Raw genomic sequence first — 20,567 nt, forward strand, 5'->3', positions numbered from 1 at the left:
TTGGGGGCAAGAGAATAACCTTTGAGGGAGATGGGGTAGCAAAAACAACTCTTCCCACATCACAGGTTTCCCTAGGCTGTGTGTGTGTGTGTGTGTGTGTGCATGTGTGTGTGTATGTGATGTGTCTAACAGTTTGTAGATATTACAACATTCTGTGTATATATCCAATATAGAATTCACTTGGGTCTATTATGAATGTAGTATATCTCTATGATTTTTATATCGTGTGTGCACATGTGTACACACACACACATATTTACTCACACTCAGCAGTGGAGATCGTGTAAGTGTGAAATGTGAGGTGTCTCTTCTTAGCCATCTGGGGTATGGATGGTTCAATTCTTGGGGAAAGGACTGGCGTGGGGCAATGTGACTCCTTTCTCTGTTATCAGCAGACCTGCGTTCAATTCAGGTGGCTCTGCAGAAATGGCCGAGGCTTGGGTTATAAAGACTGGGCACGGGCCTTCCCATCTGGGTTGGGATTTGGAGAATAAATGTCTCCAGCTTTGGAGTTTGGGAGCCTGGGGGAAGGGCAAGTAGAGAAAGAATCTGGGAAAGGGTAGGTTTCTGCTCTGAGAAAAGCTGGAAGTTGTCTGAGAGCAGCCCCCAGGCTGGATGCAGGTACCAGCCTCTATGTACAACTGGAGGGACCTGCCAGCTCTCCAGGGATCTGCTCAGGTTGGTTGAACTGATGGGGAAAGTTCAGTGGGAAGGGTCAGAGATGGGGAAGGTTCAGGGCTGGAGGAATGGGATGAGAACTCATCATTCCTCAATGGCCTTTTCCTATTCTTGGTGCTGAAGAAAGCTTGGGAAATAAAGGATGAAGGATGTGGGTGATGGGAAGAAGCAAAGGAGAGAAGACACTAGAAGTGCTTCTCAACTCTAGTCTCACGTTAGAATCCTCTGCATAACCTTTTAAAAATATCAGGGCCAGGCTAACCCCAGAGATTCTGCTGGAATGAGCTGGGGAGGGGACCAGAACTGGGTTTTCTGTAAGCTCCTCAGGTGTCTCTAATGTGCATGTGGCATTAGTTAAGAAGACAGTACCAGAGCAATTGAGAAGTCTAGTTCTGAGATGGTCAGGCTGGAGCTGAGTGGCTAGTCCCCGTCATGCACATGAAGAAGGAGAAGGGGAGGACTGATCCGAGGGGGTAGGGTTAGGGGCTTCTGAGAGCTTCTATTTGGACAGTCAAGCCTCTGCTGATGTGTGTGGCTTTACAGCCTCACTAGCTGGTGGTTTCTAACCCCACTTCTGGTTAAAATCTGCTTGAGGTGGAGGTGTTTGGGCAGAGGGAGAGAATTTCCCCCCCTGTTTTCTGTCATTTAAAAGAGGAATAATTCACTGTGCCCCATGGGGCCAAGAAGACAAATTCTGGGACTGGGTGCTTCAAAGATGGGAGTAGATTTTCTGCTGTATAATAAATACATATTTCATAAATAAATAAATCAATAAGCAAGGCAATAAATAAAATAATGCACACAGTTTTTGCCTTCTTAGGGTGGTTCTCCCCTTACCCACCCTGATCCTAGTGACATACACTTTGCCCTTGGTTACCCGAAGGTACCCAGCCTGGCCATGTAGGGGAAATAAGACTGCTTTGGCCCTGGCTCTCCAAGGATCAGAGAAATCTAGAGAGAGTATTAACACTGGCCACCCATGTGGAGAAGGGAGAAAGAGGGGAGATACGTACTCCCTCTTGTTTTTCACCCAAAAGGGTAGGGAGGGCAGGCAGGTTTGGGAACGAACGCTGGAACATTTTAGGTATCTGAAGTCCAAGCTGACCAGTGCTTCATCCCAGCTTCACTTAGAGGGATGGGCATGGACTTGAGATCTGGATGGACCCACTCTTTCCACACAAAAAGATACAGCAGGCACAACTCTCACTTTAACACAGCTCCCCAGGAGCCAACCAGCCAGCCAGTTAGCCCATGGACACTGCTGCCTGGCGCGTGGTGGGGTGGGAGGGGGTACAGGTCATGGGATGAGGGGATGGGAGGATGGCGAGGAGACAGGTAGGATGGCGCCCATTTTAATGGGAAATCAGCTGTCCAGGGCTTCAGCTTCTGGAGCCACCAGCCATCGCTCAGTTCGTCCTCTTTAGTCTCTGCCATGTGGTTCTGCTCCTGGGTGTGCCTTGTCCTACTAGGTGACCTGTATGTGGACATGGAGACATGTAAATAAAATGGGCATTAAGACAGTGACCGAAGAATGCCATTCCTTAAAAGCAGATGTTCATAATCTGGGCTCCATAAATAGATTGCAAGGGGACAACGACCCTGAGATTTTTATGCAAAATTATCGGTACTTATTTACATATGCATTGCTCTGTCAAGATGGTCTATAGCATTTATGTGGTTCTTTAAAAATGATTAAAAACTAAAATAATATTAAGGGATTCTAGATCGTTTATAGAGGTAACCCATCAGCAAGGCACAAAAGGATCTACAGAAATGGGTGGGAATTCCAGACCCTCCATGGCCTTGGTTCTCAGCATCCAAAGGCACAAGGTAATTTGCAAGAATCGCTGATTCATCAGAACCCTATGGCTCACCCAGTATACCTGTGCATGGCCACATATTCCAACTGTGCTAAAACTTTTTGAGTATGCCTGTATTATTCAACTTGAAGTTGTCAATCAGTTTTTCTTTAAAAAAAGAAAAATATTTTCCACTATTTTTGGGGGAACTTGTATATATTGCTTCATGTAATAGTGGTGGTCCTAAAGAAGAAGTGGTGAACTGAATTTTTAAAATAAAAAGGGTATTTTTGAACGTATGAAAGGAGTTGCTCTGAGGTAAATCCAAGCATTGGGCATCTTCCTCTTTCTTCCCTGATCATTTTTGTATGCTTTGTATCGTTGGATTATTGACATGCTGGGTTTGCTTACAGGGATGTACTGCTATATGGCATAACTAGTTTTTATGATTCTAAATGAACACTGTTGCATTTTCAAATTTTATGCATGGTTTCAGTTTCAGAAAGAAACCAAATTCCAAGTTCTTGTAGAGATGGTCAAATAAACTTGTTCCAGTTGTTTGAAGTTTGCAGACAACCCCATTATACATGCAAATGGGGACTTAGTAGCCTAGAAGCCATTCTAGAAACTGTCCCTCCCTACACCTTGTGCTCTGGAATAGCTACCATGGTCTAGTGTCAATGAATGCCAGTTCTTCTTCCTGCAGTGAGCAATTGGTCAGAGGCACTGATCGTGCTAGGCTCTGCCAGCCCTTGATGTCGCGCATGGCACAGAGTGAAAGACATGGTGGGTGATGGGGGAGAGTAGAGTACCAAGTGGGTACAGGTGTGCAGAGGCTTTGAGACAACCTCGGAGTCTCTCTGTTGCTGATGGACCACATTGCCTGTGTGCAGAAGTCATATCATCATGATGACTGCTTTACATGACTATTATATTCATTATCATATTATTCATATTATATTAATTATACAATAAAGATGCCTTTGGGTTAGCATAATTTTTGTACAAAAAATATTTTAACTGCATGGTCAAGTTCTGTCTACCAGTTTTCCCCAAGGCAAGGCACAAGAAGGTCAGAGCTCTATGTCAGTGTGCTCCCACAAGCCTAAAACCTTTAAAGGGGTGACTGTGGCACTGAGGACAGGTCTTCTTCCCATTTCACAGATGGAAAAGTGCAGGTGATCTGCATGAGAGGACCTGCATAATAAAGTCAATTCAAAAATCAGGCCTCAGGGGTCTCAGATTTCCTGGTCCACTAGACCCTCCTGAGCATTTGAAATAGGCTTGGGAGATGCTTCCTTCTTTACTGAAGAGGAAAAGACATTGTTTTGGCTGCAGAAAGTTTGGAATCCAGGTGAATTTAGAGTTGCTTATTCTGTCATAAGAAATGCCACATTTCCTTTCTGATAAACATGCCCAAAGAAGGAATTTCTCTTTTTTGATTTTGTGAGTGGCTCTTAGGAACAGGTATTTTCTTGCTGTTTCAGAAGACCCATGAAATTCTCCAGGTGAGATAGTAGATGAGTCTTTAGTCCCTGATGTGTGTGTGTGTGTGTGTGTGTGTGTGTATACACATGCATGCATGTGTACTGTGCGTGAAGAGGTAAGTGGGGTAGCGCCTCAGTCCCTGTTCATCTGATATGCATACGCAGAGTCCTTCTTTCTTTCCTAATTAATTAGAAGTAATAGCTTTCTATAGTTTCTGGTACGTGAGGGAATGAAGTGGGAAATAATCTAATTGGCTGTCTTGCTTTCAAAGCCCGGTTTAATGAAATAGTTCTTAGCCTGAAGTGCATGTATTATCTTTCCTGTTATTTTTCCAATTAACGTTTCATTGGATCACGTCTGTGTGGAATATTCTAATTGGTTTGAAGGGCGGGGGTGATGGGACGAGAGCAGATGGAGAGAGAACCAGCTGTTCCCTTCATCATCGGAGCCGTGTATGTACTGATGTGGCTGTAGGCTTTCCCCAGTGCGTTTCTTTGGAAGCGCTCAAAGAGCTCAAAGAGCTTGACAGAGTGCTGCCGTGTCACCTTTGCCATCCTCACTGAGCTCTTGGGCCAGACAGGCTGACTAAGGGAGCACTTGCCAAGATTCTGGGCTTCCTTCTGTGATGTGTGACTCCAAAGGGGAAAATGAGTGGCTTCCCAAGTTTCCTGTGGGCACTATCTACCTGCAGACTCTGTTTAGCCTGGAACATAGGAGACACCTCCTACAAATACTTGTAAGAGTGAGTGTGCAGAGGGGTCTCACAACACCCTCCCACATCTGCTCTTCTTGTGAAGAGAACAATGCATAGAACATGGCATGAAGCAGGGCTGGGGCTGGGGCTGGGGTGAGGCAAGCCAGGTGCCGAGGGCACACACCGAAGGGGGCTCTCTCTCAGCAGACACAGAATCACAGCTCGCAAACAGGAGTTGGCACCTTCTTAGATTTTCCAGCCCAGGCACCTTGGTTGGTTCACGCTAGTCCCGGGTCTGGCCTGAAGCAAAGAATTCTGTCCTCCCTCCTGTCTCCTCCCTGCTCCTAGTGATGCTGGGTCTCAGCCAGCCTGAGATCAGCCCCAAACTCAGCCATCTCTCCATTCAAATGCTTCACGTGCACTATCAGAGCCCCTCACGGTCTCCAGGGAGGTTTGACTGCATCTGGGCTGCTGCTCTGTGTCTTGGCCTTCTCCCCTCACTGCTGTAATTCGAATGTCTATATTCCTTTCTCCCGGGCATTTCTGACCCAGCATTCAGCTGTTTTAAGGGTCAGGCCACGTTTTCTGGGTTAGTGAAGGACAAATAGGAGCCCGGAGGCAGAGAAGAGCCTCCTTTGCAAGGCTACACGTGGCCTGCTACCCAAAGGCCTGTTTTCACATTTGTCTTGGTGAGAAGAGATAGTAGGCTCTCTTCAGGACCACTCTCCAGCTGGGCAAAATTACCTTTCTCCCCAGAAAGTCTGTGGTGGGGCCCACCTGGCAGTGAGGCACAGATTGGGGTTTGGGGCAGGGAGACTTGGGAAGTAGCCCTGAAGCAGGCTATGTGGCTGGTCCAGATGGGGCCATGTGGAATAGGGCTATAGCAGGCAAGGCCGGCAGAGAGAGGGGCCGTGGCCAAATATGCCTCCACGGTGGTGAGACAGCTTGGGGGTGGAGGCAGCGTTGGAAGAAGTATTTCCTCCTTTTATGTGTACCCATGTGACCAAATCTGTAATGTTACCTACAAACTGTGGCATCCCAGCCAAGATTTGGGGCATCAAAAACCGTCTAGGGACAGACAGGCCAGTGAAGACCCACATAAAATTATATATACATATAATGCTAATAATTTTTCCCTCTGTATCTCTTGCCTGAGCCAGTGACAGGAAAAACATAGCTGTCCCTGGCTGGCTTCTCCAGGAGGCTTAAACTAGGCAAATTGTGCTGGGATTTCAAGTCCGGCCCAGATCTGATCAACCTCTTTTCCTTTCCAAAAGGCAAGGAACTCTTGGAATTCCAGCTATAAATTCTGCTCAGAGCTGCTTTCTACAGGGCTATGCAGTGGTCTCCTTTCTTTTCTTGACTGCCAGGGTCCAGTTCTCTCCATCAAGGTGTCTGGGGGCAGGGGGAGCTCAAAAACCCCACCTTCCCCCAAGGCCATGCCTCCCTTGGCAGGGACAGTGGGTTTCCCTGAGATGGTCTTGGGCTTCCAATTCGATGGCACCTGAGGACCTGCAACTAACCCTGGGCCCCATGATTCTCCTGAAGTGACAAAACCTTACATCAGGCAGCACTTTAGACATTTTGGAGTGTTTCCAGACATCATCCTGCTGTGTCTTCCTGACTATGATGTTGGCTGGGCTGTATTAGTGGCTCAGTTAACAAAGGAGAAAACTGAGGCTGAGATGAATTACGTGATTTGCTAAAGGTCTAGTTCATCAGCTGCGTTTAGAAAATTCAAGTCATGCTGAGGTCTTGGGCTCTGGCCTCCTGTCTCAGAGTACTCTTCCAAGGTGGAAGAGGAGAGAAATCACCTGAGAGCACAGACCCTGAGACAGCTGAACCCAGACTCTTCAGGACAGCTTATTCTGTCTGGACAAAGTGCACCCGGAGATCAATTAGGGTGACCCTGCAAAGACTCCTTCTGCTAGTCAGTCAGCCCTGCCTGAGGAATAGCAGTGGCTGGACAGGCAGAGAAGGATGCCTGCACTTAACTAGGGAGAACATGCTCTGTGAGAACGGAGTAAAAGTGTTGTGCCAGAAGACTGAAATCCAAATCTTAAGAGCACCACTGATATCAGTGTGACCTTGGACAGGTCACTTGACTTTCAAATCCCTCGTCAGTAAAGTGGGGATATAAAGCAGACCTTATAAGATTGTTGAGAATCAAATGACAAAATTTTTGTGTCTGTGCTATGCAAACTGCAACATACTAATCAAATGGGAGTTATTGTTATTAATAACAATAAGAAGAGAAAGATTAGACCAATACTAAGATTTTTTATCTCGAATAGAGATGTTTTTTACTCCACACAAAGGAAGGTAAAAACCCTTTGTAAACTGTAAAGCACCGCAGACCTCAAAAGAATTATTAGGAGGACTGAGGTTAGTTAGTGATGGGATCCATCACGGGAGGGGGCATGGCTGACCAAGGTGAGCGACAGCACTCCGTCTCCCTAGAGGCATTCCTATAAGAGTGTTTAAGGATGGCCAAACAACCTTGGCTGTCCTCTGGCTGAGCTGGCAACTCTTCTGAAGGCCTTCCATAGGCAGATGTCCTACCAGGGAAACTGGAACCAGATGTACTCAAGATCTCAGAAGAAATTAGTGACAATAAGACTCTGGGGTAAAAATATCTCTGGGCACCGAGCTTGCTCACTCCACTCCCTTTCTATCTAAGGATCTTTTAGGCTTAATTATAGAGTTCAGGCGTTCATTGGGGTTTTAATTAATTTTCTTTTCAGCTTGAAGCATGTGTGAGTGTAGCGGGTCTGTGTGTGTGTGTGTGTGTGTGTGTGTGTGTGTGTGTGTGTGTTTACATCTTTCTTTGCAACTCAGTCGGGAGCTGGCTCTGGCAATGTTTAATTGTGCCCTGAGTTCTAGCAAGAACGTTCAAGGTGACAACCGGAGCTTGGAAAGCCATTGTTTCCAATGTCTCTGCCCCACATGCTGCTCCTGACGCACTGAGGGATGGCGGGTGGCAGGGCCTTGCTCAGCTGGGACCTCAGCTGTGGGATGCATGCTTTCCTCCTCCTTTTGTGCTCATGGTGTTTCAGGGATTCTCAGACCAGGACAGCAGATTTCCTACTCCACTAATTACCAGTACTGTGTTAAGAGATGCCGAGTGACAGCCAGCTCACCCACACTGCAGCCCCCGACAGGCTTTTTTTCTGGGCAAATCTCCCTGGGGATTGCACAGTTTTCTGCATAAGAAAACAGTGTTACTTCTCTTATTTTGATATGTCCACTTAGTAGACTGGTAGGGACTACATGACTGTGTGGGTGAAAGTGACTTGCTTTCTCCTTTCCTTCGTTCTCTTTTGTGCTCTCTAGGCAGGGAACAACGCGGGAGGCTCCACAGTATAGTGTAATAGCATGGGATTCGGAGCCAAGTGGCTCAGTTTGAATCCTAACTCATGACATTTGCTATTTCTGTGCCTATGGATAAGTCACTTAACCCCTTTGGATCTCAATTTATTGTCTGTAAAAAGGGGATAATAATAGCAATATCAACAACAATATTACACTCATAAGACTGTCTGGGGATAAGAAAATGCATGTGGAAGCCTTTTGTAAAATACTCCATAAATTGTAGTTCTTTTATTTTACTGCTCAGAACTACTGCTGAGAACATGATTTTGACCTGTGAGATATTCCTAGCACCAGGCAAGAGGGAGTTGCAAAAAGGCCCATGGAAGGGGAGGCAGAGAAGGAACTCGCCTCTAACCTTCCCGGGTGCTGTGGACCAAAGCAATGAACTGGGAATGTAGGATGCTGCAAAGGGCCCAGATTAAGATTTCAATCTCAGAACAGCTTGCATAGATAAAAGGAAACCAGGAACATTCAATTTTTTGAACATACTTGTGACAAGGATTTCCCCCTATTCTTTAAAGGATGGATTCGATTGTCTCTAGTGCTAAAAGGGTGAATGGCTCAAGGATGGTGACAATGCTTTGGCTGGAGACAAGGGGAAAACTGTGGGTCTTAGGTAAGTGTGACCATGCTGTGATATGAGATATGGGAGACCCAGGGTCTTCTCTTGGCTCTGCTGCTAATTATGACCCCTTGAATGATGTGACCCTGAATAGATGAGTTAATATAGCTCGACCTCAATTTCCTTGAGATCATGGAATAAAAAAATCTCAAAGGTGACTAAAGAATCTATGACCTAATGAAATGCTCTTTTCCACACAGGAATTAAAAACTCTTGTGCCAACTGTTGTGTGTATATGTGTTTGGAATCCAAATATAGTACTAAGACCACCCAACTAAAACCTAATCAAGGCACCACAGGAGCCCCTTTAAGCTGATGGTATCTGGCATCAGACCCAGGGACTGTCAGGGGAAGAAAGGCCTCATGGGAGGATAGAGGTGACCCCAACCGAGATTTCAAGGTGAATTCTCTCTTGTTGGAGAGTTTCATTTGGCAATATCCTGATTAGCTGAAAGGTAATGATCTAAGGATGACAGAAAGAAAAGGGATCATTTCCTTGTAAAGCAACTATAACTTTAAAATAATAGGCTGCAGGGCAATAGAGCATTCTGCCAGGCTGATTTCAGAATTGAGAGACCCAACTATGGAGTTCACAACAGTATCACTGACAATAATCAAAATGTATATTTGCACAGTGCCTTTAACTTTCATAAGCACTTTCCCATCTACTTTTCTCATTTTTGTTGTTACATAATTTTCCAGAAAACTTGTGGGAGGTCATTTCTTTTAAAACTCTGAAAAGTGTGAGTTTTCAGTAGGAACAAGTCTAGCTAAGTATGTAGCACCTTGCTTTATAAATACAATAAAAGTTATGCTATAAACATAATTGTGTAAGTAATATCTTATTTTAATGGACAGAAATCTTGTGTAGTATTTTGCAATGTAAAAAATCCTTCCTCATTAACCTTCTGTTTGTTACAATTTTAGATTTTTAAATATCAGGTTTTCTTAAAGTAGGGCCAATGGGATTGGATATCAGGATAAGTATCCACACTCCAGAATTCCATAAGGGTAGCATCTAATTCAATCACAGGGAGAGAGTCCTGTTTCTGACATCAGCATGGAAATTAAGCAGTTTTATATTTAAACCATGGAGCTCTCTGGGACTACCTCTCCCATAAAGAAGGAGGCATAACATGGGAAGGGACAGAGGAATCCAAATGTAATAGCTGAATTATTTCTAAATGGAATGTCTCCAGGTCTTCTGTGAGTCACCGATGTGTCATTAATGTGGTGTTATAAATAGCTCAGCTTGCCATCAATAACTGATCTATAAGAGAGTAGCTGTTGGTTGGAGTGTGAGATTAACACTGCATAATTTGGAGTGGATCTGTTAACCCTCTCATGTAAATAAGCACCATCTCCTGGGACCTGAAGTGACCTGAAATAAATTAGACTGAATTGCATTTTGAATAAAAGTAATAAACAAGTCCTCCTGTTTTTTCTTCTCCATTTTCAAACTCTGATAAAAGACAGGTCACTGGAGCCAACCATGGGATTGTAATAATTGTGTTGAATCGTAACTCTCTCATCTCTGAAATTAGGCTGGCAGTATCCACCCATAAAATCCACGATGATATTACGAGAGTTTTATAATTATTTTGCATGGGGGGGGCTTGAACAAGGATCTATCTATCATCTATCTATCTATCTATCAATCAAAATTAGCACTATGGAGAATAAAAGGAAAAGTTCTTTTTGTAGTGATTTAAAAGCTCTTTCTGTGGTGATCCATATGGTAAAGACTGGATACTTTTAAAAGTTTATATTGGCCTGACTAAAGATCTCAGCAATACAGGTTTGCTTACTGTGAGTAACTCAGATTTTCATTAAGAGTCTGAAGTTAAGACTTATGAAGCACTTTCTCACAAATGCTCAAGCAGTTAGAGTTGAGCTTCTGTGAAACTGAGCTAAAATAAACATACATAGGTACACAGTATATGTACTGGGTATGCATAAAGGCTATAAGCACACATACAGGTACAGCTGGCAAATCTGCTAGTAATTATGCTGTATATATCCTGGCATGTGTGCTTGCATGTGTGAATGTGTAACAGTAAAAATACTATTCTTACTTGTAGAAATGTTCTTGAAACTCTACATGGGTTCATGGCTTATAAACAATTATCTTTTTGTAAATTTAGGGCTGGTAATGGGAACAGAATAAGCAGCTGTAAACAAAATCACATTTCGGGTTTCACTAAAAACATGGTGAAGGCCCCAAATAGCACAGTTGTTGCAGAATACAGAAACTATCTATCCAAATACTGTGATTGAGGATACTTTAAATAAGCAGTTTTTGGAAAGAGGTGGGTAGATGGAACCATTGAGAGTCACCATCAATTAGAACTACGGTCAGCAACTTGGACAGTTCCTAGGAGGCTCTCCCTCAGAATGGAACCAATATCATGTCTCCAGTTTTCTTAGCGTTTCTTTCATTCCAGTGAGTGTGTTGACGATCTGATGATTAACTAAGACATGCACAGGTATTATTTTGCAATAACAAATTATTCCCTCCTCCTTCCATTGCCCATTCTCTTCACCACCTGACTTTCCTTCCACCCCTTTCCCCAGCACCCTCCAGTTGGGCAGTGGAACTGTATGTCTTACAAACACCTGGTGTGGATGTTTTCACTCCCACTTCTAATTGGTTGGGAAGCAGTATTTGCCACAGGCACTGTTTAATTTTGTTTCCATCCCCTGCATCTCACAGGAAAGAAATGGTCAATAGTTCAAAGAATCATCCTGGTCAGCTCCAAAATATGGCTACTTGCATGGTAATCACAGCAAGTCTGTCAAATCAGTGATTTCTTTATTCCTAAAAGGAAGGGATTTTTCCTAAGGATTATGGTTCTACCACCCAAGGAGCAGCTCTACTCTTCACAAGTGGCTGCAAAGGCTGGCAAACCACGAGGTCTGCTTTGGCTCAGAAACTCAGTTTGGCTCCTGCCACCCCTGGCAACCTCACTGTGTGTCTCAGTGGTGTGTGCTCCACACACAGTCAGGCCAGTCTGCTTCTACTTAGGAGGGATCACAACCAGAGGTGGCCCCCGCTTGGGCCTCCACATGAGGACCTGGGCATCGTTGGCATTGGGTTTCACTAGTGCGTTGGGGGGGATAGGTTCCATCCGGCTCAGGATCCGGGGCTGCTCCTGCTGAGTCCTGCCCACCAGCCGGGCCCGTTGCCCCAAGAGCTGAAGAGGGTCCACCTCAATGTCCACCCTCATCCTCCACTTGATAGTCTGCAGAATGATCTTCTCTTTCGTGGTGGTGTTCATGGCCACCAGCCAGGTAGTGAAACTTTGGTCCCTCTTGATCCTCGTGAGCAGTGGCACATTGCTGTCACTCACTGGCACTGCCCATGTCACACTGGGGTAGAAATTGTCATTCATGCTGACGGAGAACCTGGAGATCTTGTTGGTGGGGCCAACCAGGGTCACAGTTTCTGTGGTGTTCCCGTACCAAGGGTAGCTCACCCCATCTGAGTCACTGATGGCTTTTACTCTCCCTTCCCTCAAGTCAGGCAGTTCCCAGCTTGACCTGGCAAAGCAGAAGAGATGCACAAGAAAAGAAGAGGCTGAATGAATTTTTCAAAAGCTGGAGAGATGCCCACCACTTACTATCACAGTCAACTTGGGCAAAATGGGAAGTTCAGAGGGGAATTCAGGTCAAAAAGTTCTATGCTGTGCTGTTTCGGGATTAAATGAGAACAAATCAAAACAAAACAAAAATAAAAAAGCAATACCAGAACAAGTTAAATTAAGCCATAGCTGGTCCAACTGGAAGCAAAAAGCTCAAAGAAGCATTTATGAGACCCACAAAGAGGCATCAATTAGCTGGAATGGTGCAATTGTAATGAACTACCTAGAGGCATTCAATTGCAAAAACCACTTTGTCAGGAAGTATGCGCATCTCTAAGGTTTGTTAAGAAAAGGTGGTGGTTGAAATCTGACATACTTGGAAGGAAGTATCAGGTGGAAAGGAGGGCAAAGGGAGGTAAGGTTAAAGGTTATACTGATTTCCTAGGAAATCAAAGTAGTACAATTTCTACTCAACAAAGAAAGTTGTTTAAATTCTAGTCATTGGCCAATCCAGCATTTAGAAAACAGACGTAGAAACTGATAACACAGGAGATAATGGTCACCTTTAGGAAAGCACCTCAATGTGCACGTTGTGCCGTAGGCTGGCATACATAGTCTCTACTATGCTGTTCTCCCATCAACTTTAAGTCCAGCCTGGAAGTCTAATTGCTTAGTTTAGCAAACTTGCCATTCTGGGTACTTTGTTACTCCTGGCTGCTCCCAACCTTGAACAGAGGGAAGGAGGAGGATATGTGCCCTACTCTTAGCCCATGTTTCTCCCCCAGTGCTATGGACTACTCATCATCATCATCATAGCTGATACTTACTGAATGCTTGCACTATTCCGACCACCGTGCTGAGTACTTTAATTACGTCATCTCAGTTAATGCTCAAAATATCCCACAAAATAAATACATTTTTATTTCCATTTACACATGAGAGGGTGGAGACTTAAAGATGTTAAGGTACATGCCAAGGGTTCTACAGATTGTAAGACGTGGAGCTTGGAGTTGTCTGACTCCAAAGTCTATGTTTTTGACCACCGTGCTACACTGGTTTCTGAAGTGTCCTTACATGATGCTGGAGGAAGCCAGAGTGGAGGGTTTTCAGGCTATCCAGTGGGCTAGCAGTTCCCAGAGCTGCCATGGGAAGATGGACTGGGTCCTCCTAGGGGCAGACGTTTAGTCAGCAGAACCTGGCTATGCATCCTCCATAAATCCTTTCCTGGGACCAAGAATGACTCTCAGCAATGTTGCATGAGAAATTAATAATTAAGGAAAGAAATGAGACTGCTCCACTCATCAGCTAAGAGGTGGAGGTCTTGTTCGAAATGAAGTTCTTCTCTTAGGAAGTGACAGAAGATCCTACGACTTTATTTTTTTTCTTTTTAAATATTTTAATTGAAATATAGTTGAACAAAATATGTTACATGCGTGTAATATAATGATTCACAATTTTTAAAGCTTATACACCATTTAGTTATTATAAAATATTGGCCATATTCCCTGTGTTGTACAATATATCCTTCTGGCTTATTTTATTATTTATTTATTTATTTATTTATTTTTTAACATCTTTATTGGAGTATAATTGCTTTATAATGGCGTGTTAGTTTCTGCTTTATAACAAAGTGAATCAGCTATACATATACACATATCCCCATATCTCCTCCATCTTGCATCGCCCTCCCACCCTCCTTATCCCACACTTCTAGGTGGTCACAAAGCACTGAGCTGACCTCCCTGTGCTATGAGGTTGCTTCCCACTAGCTTTCTATTTTACATTTGGTAGTGTATATATGTCCATGCCACTCTCTCACTTCGTCCCAGCTTACCCTTCCCCCTCTCTGTGTCCTCAAGTCCATTCTCTACGTCTGGGTCTTTATTCCTGTCCTGCCGCTAGATTCACTGGGACAGTTTTTTTTAGATTCCATATATATGCGTTAGCATATGGTATTTGTTTTTCTCTTTCTAACTTACTTCACTCTGTATGACAGACTCTAGGTCCATCCACCTCACTACAAATAACTAAATTTCGTTTCTTTTTATGGCTGAGTAATATTCCATTGTATATATGTGCCACATCTTCTTTATCCACTCATCTATCGATGGGCATTTAGGTTGCTTCCATGTCCTGGCTATTGTAACTAGCACTGCAATGAACATTGGGGTACATGTGTCTTTTTGAATTATGGTTTTCTCAGGGTATATGCCCAGTAGTGGGATTGCTAGGTCATATGGTAGTTCTATTTTTAGTTTTTTAAGTAACCTCCATACTGTTCTCCATAGTGGCTGTATCAATTTACATTCCCACCAACAGTGCAAGAGGGTTCCCTTTTCTCCACACACTCTCCAGCATTTATTGTTTGTAGATTTTTTGATAATGGCCATTCTGACTGGTGTGAGGTGATACCTTGTAGTTTTGATTTGCATTTCTCTAATGATTAGTGATGTTGAGCATCCTTTCATGTGTTTGTTGGCAATCTGTATATCTTCTCTGGAGAAATGTCTATTTAGGTCTTCTGCCCATTTTTGGATTGGGTTTTTTTTTGATATTGAGCTGCATGAGCTGCTTGTAAATTTTGGAGATTAATCCCTTGTCAGTTGCTTCATTTGCAAATATTTTCTCTCTTTCTGAGGGTCTTTTCATCTTGTTTATGGTTTCCTTTGCTGTGCAAAAGCTTTTAAGTTTCATTAGGTCCCATTTGTCTAATTTTGTTTTTATTTCCATTTCTCTAGGAGGTGGGTCAAAAAGGATCTTGCAGTGATTTATGTCATAGAGTGTTCTGCCTATGTTTTCCTCTAAGAGTTTTATAATGTCTGGCCTTACCTTTAAATCTTTAATCCATTTTGAGTTTATTTTTCTGTATGGTGTTGGAAGTGTTCAATTTAATTCTTTTACATGTAGCTGTCCAGTTTTCCAGGTACAACTTATTGAAGAGGCTGTCTTTCCTCCATTGAATATTCTTGCCTCCATTATGAAAATAAGGTGACCATATGTGCGTGGGTTTATCTCTGGGATTCGTATCCTGTTCAATTAATCTATATTTCTGTTTTTGTGCCAGTACCATACTGTCTTGATTACTGTAGCTTTGAAGTATAGTCTGAAGTCAGGGAGCCTGATTCCTCCAGCTCTGTTTTTCTTTCTCAAGATTGCTATGGCTATTTGGGGTCGTTTGTGTTTCCATAAAAATTGTAAAATTTTTTGTTCTAGTTCTGTGAAAAATGCCCTTGGTAGTTTGATAGGGATTGCATTGAATCTGTAGATTGCTTCGGGTTGTACAGTCATTTTCACAATGTTGATTCTTCCTGTCCAAGAACATTGTATATCTCTCCATCTGTTGGTATCATCTTTAATTTCTCTCATCAGTGTCTTATAGTTTTTGGCATACCGGTCTTTTGTCTCCTTAGATAGGTTTATTCCTAGGTATTTTATTCTTTTTGTTGCAATGGTAAATGGGAGTGTTTCCTTAATTTTTCTTTCAGATTTTTCACCATTACTGTATAGGAATGCAAGAGATTTCTGTGCATTAATTTTATATCCTGCTACTCTACCAAATTCATTGATTAGCTCTAGTAGCTTTCTGGTAGCATCTTTAGGCTTCTCTATGTATAGTATCATGTCATCTGCAAACAGTGACAGCTTTACCTCTTTTCTGATTTGGATTCCTTTTATTTCTTTTTCTTCTCTGATTGCTGTGGCTAAAACTTTCACAACGTTGTTGAATAATAGTGGTGAGAGTGGACACCTTTGTCTTTTCCCTGATCTTAGAGGAAATGGTTTCAGTTTTTCAACATTGAGAACGATGTTGGCTGTGGGTTTGTCATATATGGCCTTTATTATGTTGATGTAGGTTCCCTCTATGCCCACTTTCTGGAGAGTTTTTATCATTAACGGGTGTTGAATTTTGTTGAAAGCTTTTTCTGCATATGTTGAGATTATCATATGGTTTTTATCCTTCTATTTGTTAATATGGTGTATTACATTGATTGATTTGCATATACTGAAGAATCCTTGCATTCCTGGGATATACCCCACTTGATCATGGTGTACGATCCTTTTAATGTGCTGTTGGATTCTGTTTGCTTGGATTTTGTTGAGGATTTTTGCATCTATGTTCGTCAGTGATATTGGCCTGTAGTTTTCTTTTTTGTGACATCTTTGTCTGGTTTTGGTATCAGGGGGATGGTGGTCTCATAGAATGAATTTGGGAGTGTTCCTCCCTCTGCTATATTTTGGAAGAGTTTGAGAAGGATGGGTGTTAGCTCTCCTCTAAATGTTCGATAGAAATCACCTGTGAAGCCATCTGGTCCTGGGCTTTTGTTGGAAGATTTTTAATCACAGTTTCAATTTCAGTGCTTGTGATTGGTCTGTTTATATTTTCTGTTTCTTCCTGGTTCAGACTTGGAAGTTTGTACTTTTCTAAGAATTTGTCCATTTCTTCCAGGTTGTCCATTTTATTGGCATATAGTTTTTTGTAGTAATCTCTCATGATCCTTTGTATTTCTGCAGTGTCAGTTGTTACTTCTCCTTTTTCATTTCTAATTCTATTGTTTTGAGTCTTCTCCCCTTTTTCTTGATGAGTCTGGCTAATGGTTTATCAATTTTGTTTATCTTCTCAAAGAACCAGCTTTTAGTTTTATTGATCTTTGCTACTGTTTCTTTCGTTTCCTTTTCATTTATTTCTGATCTGAGCTTTATGATTTCTTTCCTTCTGCTAACTTTGGGTTTTTTTTTTTTATTCTTCTTTCTCTAATTGCTTTAGGTGTAAGGTTAGGTTGTTTATTTGAGATGTTTCTTGTTTCTTGAGGTAGGATTGTATTGCTATAAACTTCCCTCTTAGAAAGGCTTTTGCTGCATCCCATAGGTTTTGGGTTGTCATGTTTTGTTATTTGTTTCTAGGCAATTTTTGATTTCCTCTTTGATTTCTTCAGTGATCTCTTGGTTATTTAGTAGTGTATTGTTTAGCCTCCATGTGTGTGTATTTTTTACAGATTTTTTCCTGTAATTGATATCTAGTCTCATAGCGTTGTGGTTGGAAAAGATACTTGATACAATTTCAATTTTCTTAAATTTACCAAGACTTGATTTGTGACCCAAGATATGATGTATCTTGGAGAATGTTCCATGAGTGCTTGAGAAGAAAGTGTATTTTGTTGTTTTTGGATCGTATGTCCTATAAATATCAATTAAGTCCATCCTGTTTAATGTATCATTTAAAGCTTGTGTTTCCTTATTTATTTTCATTTTGGATGATCTGTCCATTGGTGAAAGTGGGGTGTTAAAGTCCCCTACTATGATTGTGTTACTGTCAATTTCCTTTTTTATGGCAGTTAGCATTTGCCTATGTATTGAGGTGCTCCTATTTTGGGTGTCTAAATATTTACAATTGTTACATCTTCTTCTTGGATTGATCCCTTGATCATTATGTAGTGTCCTTCTTTGTCTCTTGTAATAGTATTTATTTTAAAGTCTATTTTGTCTGATATGAGAATTGCTCTGCCAACTTTCTTTTGATTTCCATTTGCATGGAATATCTTTTTCCATCCCCTCACTTTCAGTCTGTATGTGTCCCTAGGTCTGAAGTGGGTCTCTTGTAGACAGCATATATATGGGTCTTGTTTTTGTATCCATTCAGCCAGTGTATGTCTTTTGGTTGGAGCATTTAATCCATTTACATTTAAGGTAGTTATCGATATGTATGTTCCTATTACCATTTTGTTGTTTTGGGTTTGTTATTGTAGGTCTTTTCCTTCCCTTGTGTTTCCTGCCTAGAGAAGTTCCTTTAGCATTTGTTGTAAAGCTAGTTTCATGGTGCTGAATTCTCTTAGCTTTTGCTTGTCTGTAAAGGTTTTAATTACTCTGTCAAATATGAATGAGATCCTTGCTTGGTAGAGTAATCTTGGTTGTAGGTTTTTCCATTTCATCACTTTAAATATGTCCTGCCAGTCCCTTCTGGGAGCTTCTGCTGAGCTTCTGCTGAAAGATCAGCTGTTAACCTTATGGGGATTCCCTTGTATGGTATTTGTTGCTTTTCCCTTGCTGCTTTTAATATTTTTTCTTTGTATTTAATTTTTAATAGTTTGATTAACATGTGTCTTGGCGTGTTTCTCCTTGGATTTATCCTGTATGGCTCTCTGTGCTTCCTGGACATGATTGACTATTTCTTTTCCCATGTTAGGGAAGTTTTCAACTATAATGTCTTCAAATATTTTCTCAGATACTTTCTTTTTCTCTTCTTCTCCTGGGATCCCTATAATTTGAATGTTGGTGCATTTAATGTTGTCCCAGAGGTCTCTGAGACTGTCCTCAGTTCTTTTTGTTCTTTTTTCTCTATTCTGCTCTGCGGTAGTTATTTCCACTATTTTATCTTCCAGGTCACTTATCCGTTCTTCTGCCTCAGTTATTCTGCTATTGATTCCTTCTAGAGAATTTGTAATTCATCTATTGTGTTGTTCATCGTTGTTTGTTTGCTCTTTAGTTCTTCTAGGTCCTTGTTAAACGTTTCTTGTATTTTCTCCATTCTATTTTCAAGATTTTAGATCATCTTTACAATCATTACTCTGAATTCTTTTTCAGGTAGACTGCCTATTTCCTCTTCATTTTTTTGGTCTGATGGGTTTTTACCTTGCTCCTTCATCTGCTACATATTTCTCTGTTTTCCCATTGTGCTTAACTCACTGTGTTTGGGATCTCCTTTTCACAGGCTGCAGGTTTGTAGTTCCCGTTGTTTCTGGTGTCTGCCCCAGTGGCTAAGGTTGGTTCAGTGGGTTGTGTAGGCTTCCTGGTGGAGGGGACTGGTGCCTGTGTTCTGGTGGATGAGGCTGGATGTTGTATTTCTGGTGGGCAGGATTGCGTCCGGCGGTGTGTTTTGGGGTGTCTGTGACCTTATTATGATTTTAGGCAGCCTCTCAGCTAATGGGTGGGGTTATGTTCCTGTCTTGTTAGTTGTTTGGCATAGGGTATCCAGCACTATAGCTTGCTGGTTGTTGAGTGGAGCTGAGTCTTAGCATTGAGCAGGAGATCTCTGGGAGAGCTTTCGCCATTTGATATTATGTGGAGCTGGGAGGTCTCTGGTGGACCAATGTCCTGAACTCGGCTCTTCCCCCTCAGAGGCCTGACCCCTGGCCAGAACACCAAAACCCTGTCAGCCACACTGCAGTTGTATGATCTTGGGTAGGTTATTTAACCCCGCACCAGTTTTGCTTCCTTGTGTGTTGGTCTTGGAGAGTCTCCTAGAGAGGCAGAGGGCAGCTTCGGCTCATGCTGGGGCAGAAATATTTAGAAGCTTGTTCCAACGCGATAAGCTGGTGCCAACGGGTGCCACTGTCACTGCCGGACTTTACACCAATGGCCTAAAAGGGAGTTGCATTGCCAGGTTAATACTGAACTGTCTCAGAATCCTTCACACAGGGACATGGAGAAACTGACTGCTGCCTCCTGCTGCCCCCCACAATACTCCCTATGCTAGGCAGCCCCAGCCTGAAGGGAGGGGAAGGCTGGATTGCCTGGAAAGGAGGTGAGCCCACAGCTGCAAGAACCTTTTCTCTTGCCTCCGTGCCCTTGATAACTGCTGGGAAAAACTGCAGTGTATAATGGTTGGCAGAAACTAAGTAAGAGGAATTGACTTGATGCATAAAGTTGGAGACTTCAGTTACCATTTTGTTACCCATGCTAGTTGTAGCTTGGCCAAGGAGTAGCTCCCAGGTAATTCTATAGCCACTTCTTACTCTACAAAAGGGAATAAGTGTTGTTTGAGTGGGATATAATCATACAAGGTCAGGTCAAGTGAGAACCAATCTGCCTGCTGGGTTGATGAAATGGTCAAACTGGAGGCAGTTTTGTTCCCCGAGTCAAAGGGTTGTGACAATTATTCAGTCACCAGGCATTCATTTTCTGTGTTGCTTCAACCCTGTTCTTCATTTTACTTACAGTGATCAGGCTCTGCTGGCCTTTGGTTTCCTCTGTGGGACTGGAGGACAAGTATTCCCAATAGGGTAAAATTTTACTTGCCCTCCTGTCCTAAACACTGGGCCAGCTGTGGCGTGTTGCCTGGGGAGTTTAGCTTGTTATAACACTGTCCTTTTCAGGACTGGCTAGCTTGGCATTCTATTCAATTACTTTGTCTATAGAATCTTTACATTCATGTTTTTTCTCCATTTTCCCGTCCAGAGCTATGTGAGCAACGACTCGGGCCCAGGGTCTAGAGGTCAGTTTTTTGGGAAAATCACAAAGCTTTGTTTGGTCCCAGGTTTTCTGAAAACAGAGATAATACAATGAAGTTGCACTCTTGTGACTGTCTTGAAAGAGAAAGAAGGAAGCTACCCTTGTCT

The 20,567-nt window shown here is 42.6% G+C and overlaps 1 protein-coding gene across 2 annotated transcripts in view; it reads right to left on the minus strand.

Annotated features, from left to right (window-relative positions):
- Positions 1-2,083: 2,083 nt before the first annotated feature.
- FAM78B (family with sequence similarity 78 member B) overlaps positions 2,084-20,567 on the minus strand; it is a 103,063-nt gene continuing 84,579 nt past the window's right edge. Inside the window, exons 2-3 of one of the 2 annotated variants that reach the window (XR_450181.2) lie at positions 11,268-12,193; positions 2,084-2,152 (exon numbers count right to left, since the gene is read on the minus strand). Coding sequence is in view for 1 of the 2 variants with exons in the window: in XM_007172451.2 (XP_007172513.1) it covers positions 11,671-12,193 (523 nt within the window). In the remaining variant the exon portion in view is untranslated. Of the gene's footprint in view, positions 2,153-11,055; positions 12,194-20,567 lie in introns of those variants that run through there. The other variant, XM_007172451.2, reaches the window with a different exon arrangement.

This window comes from Balaenoptera acutorostrata, chromosome 1, assembly GCF_949987535.1.
Source record: "Balaenoptera acutorostrata chromosome 1, mBalAcu1.1, whole genome shotgun sequence".
Classification (NCBI taxonomy): domain Eukaryota; kingdom Metazoa; phylum Chordata; class Mammalia; order Artiodactyla; family Balaenopteridae; genus Balaenoptera; species Balaenoptera acutorostrata.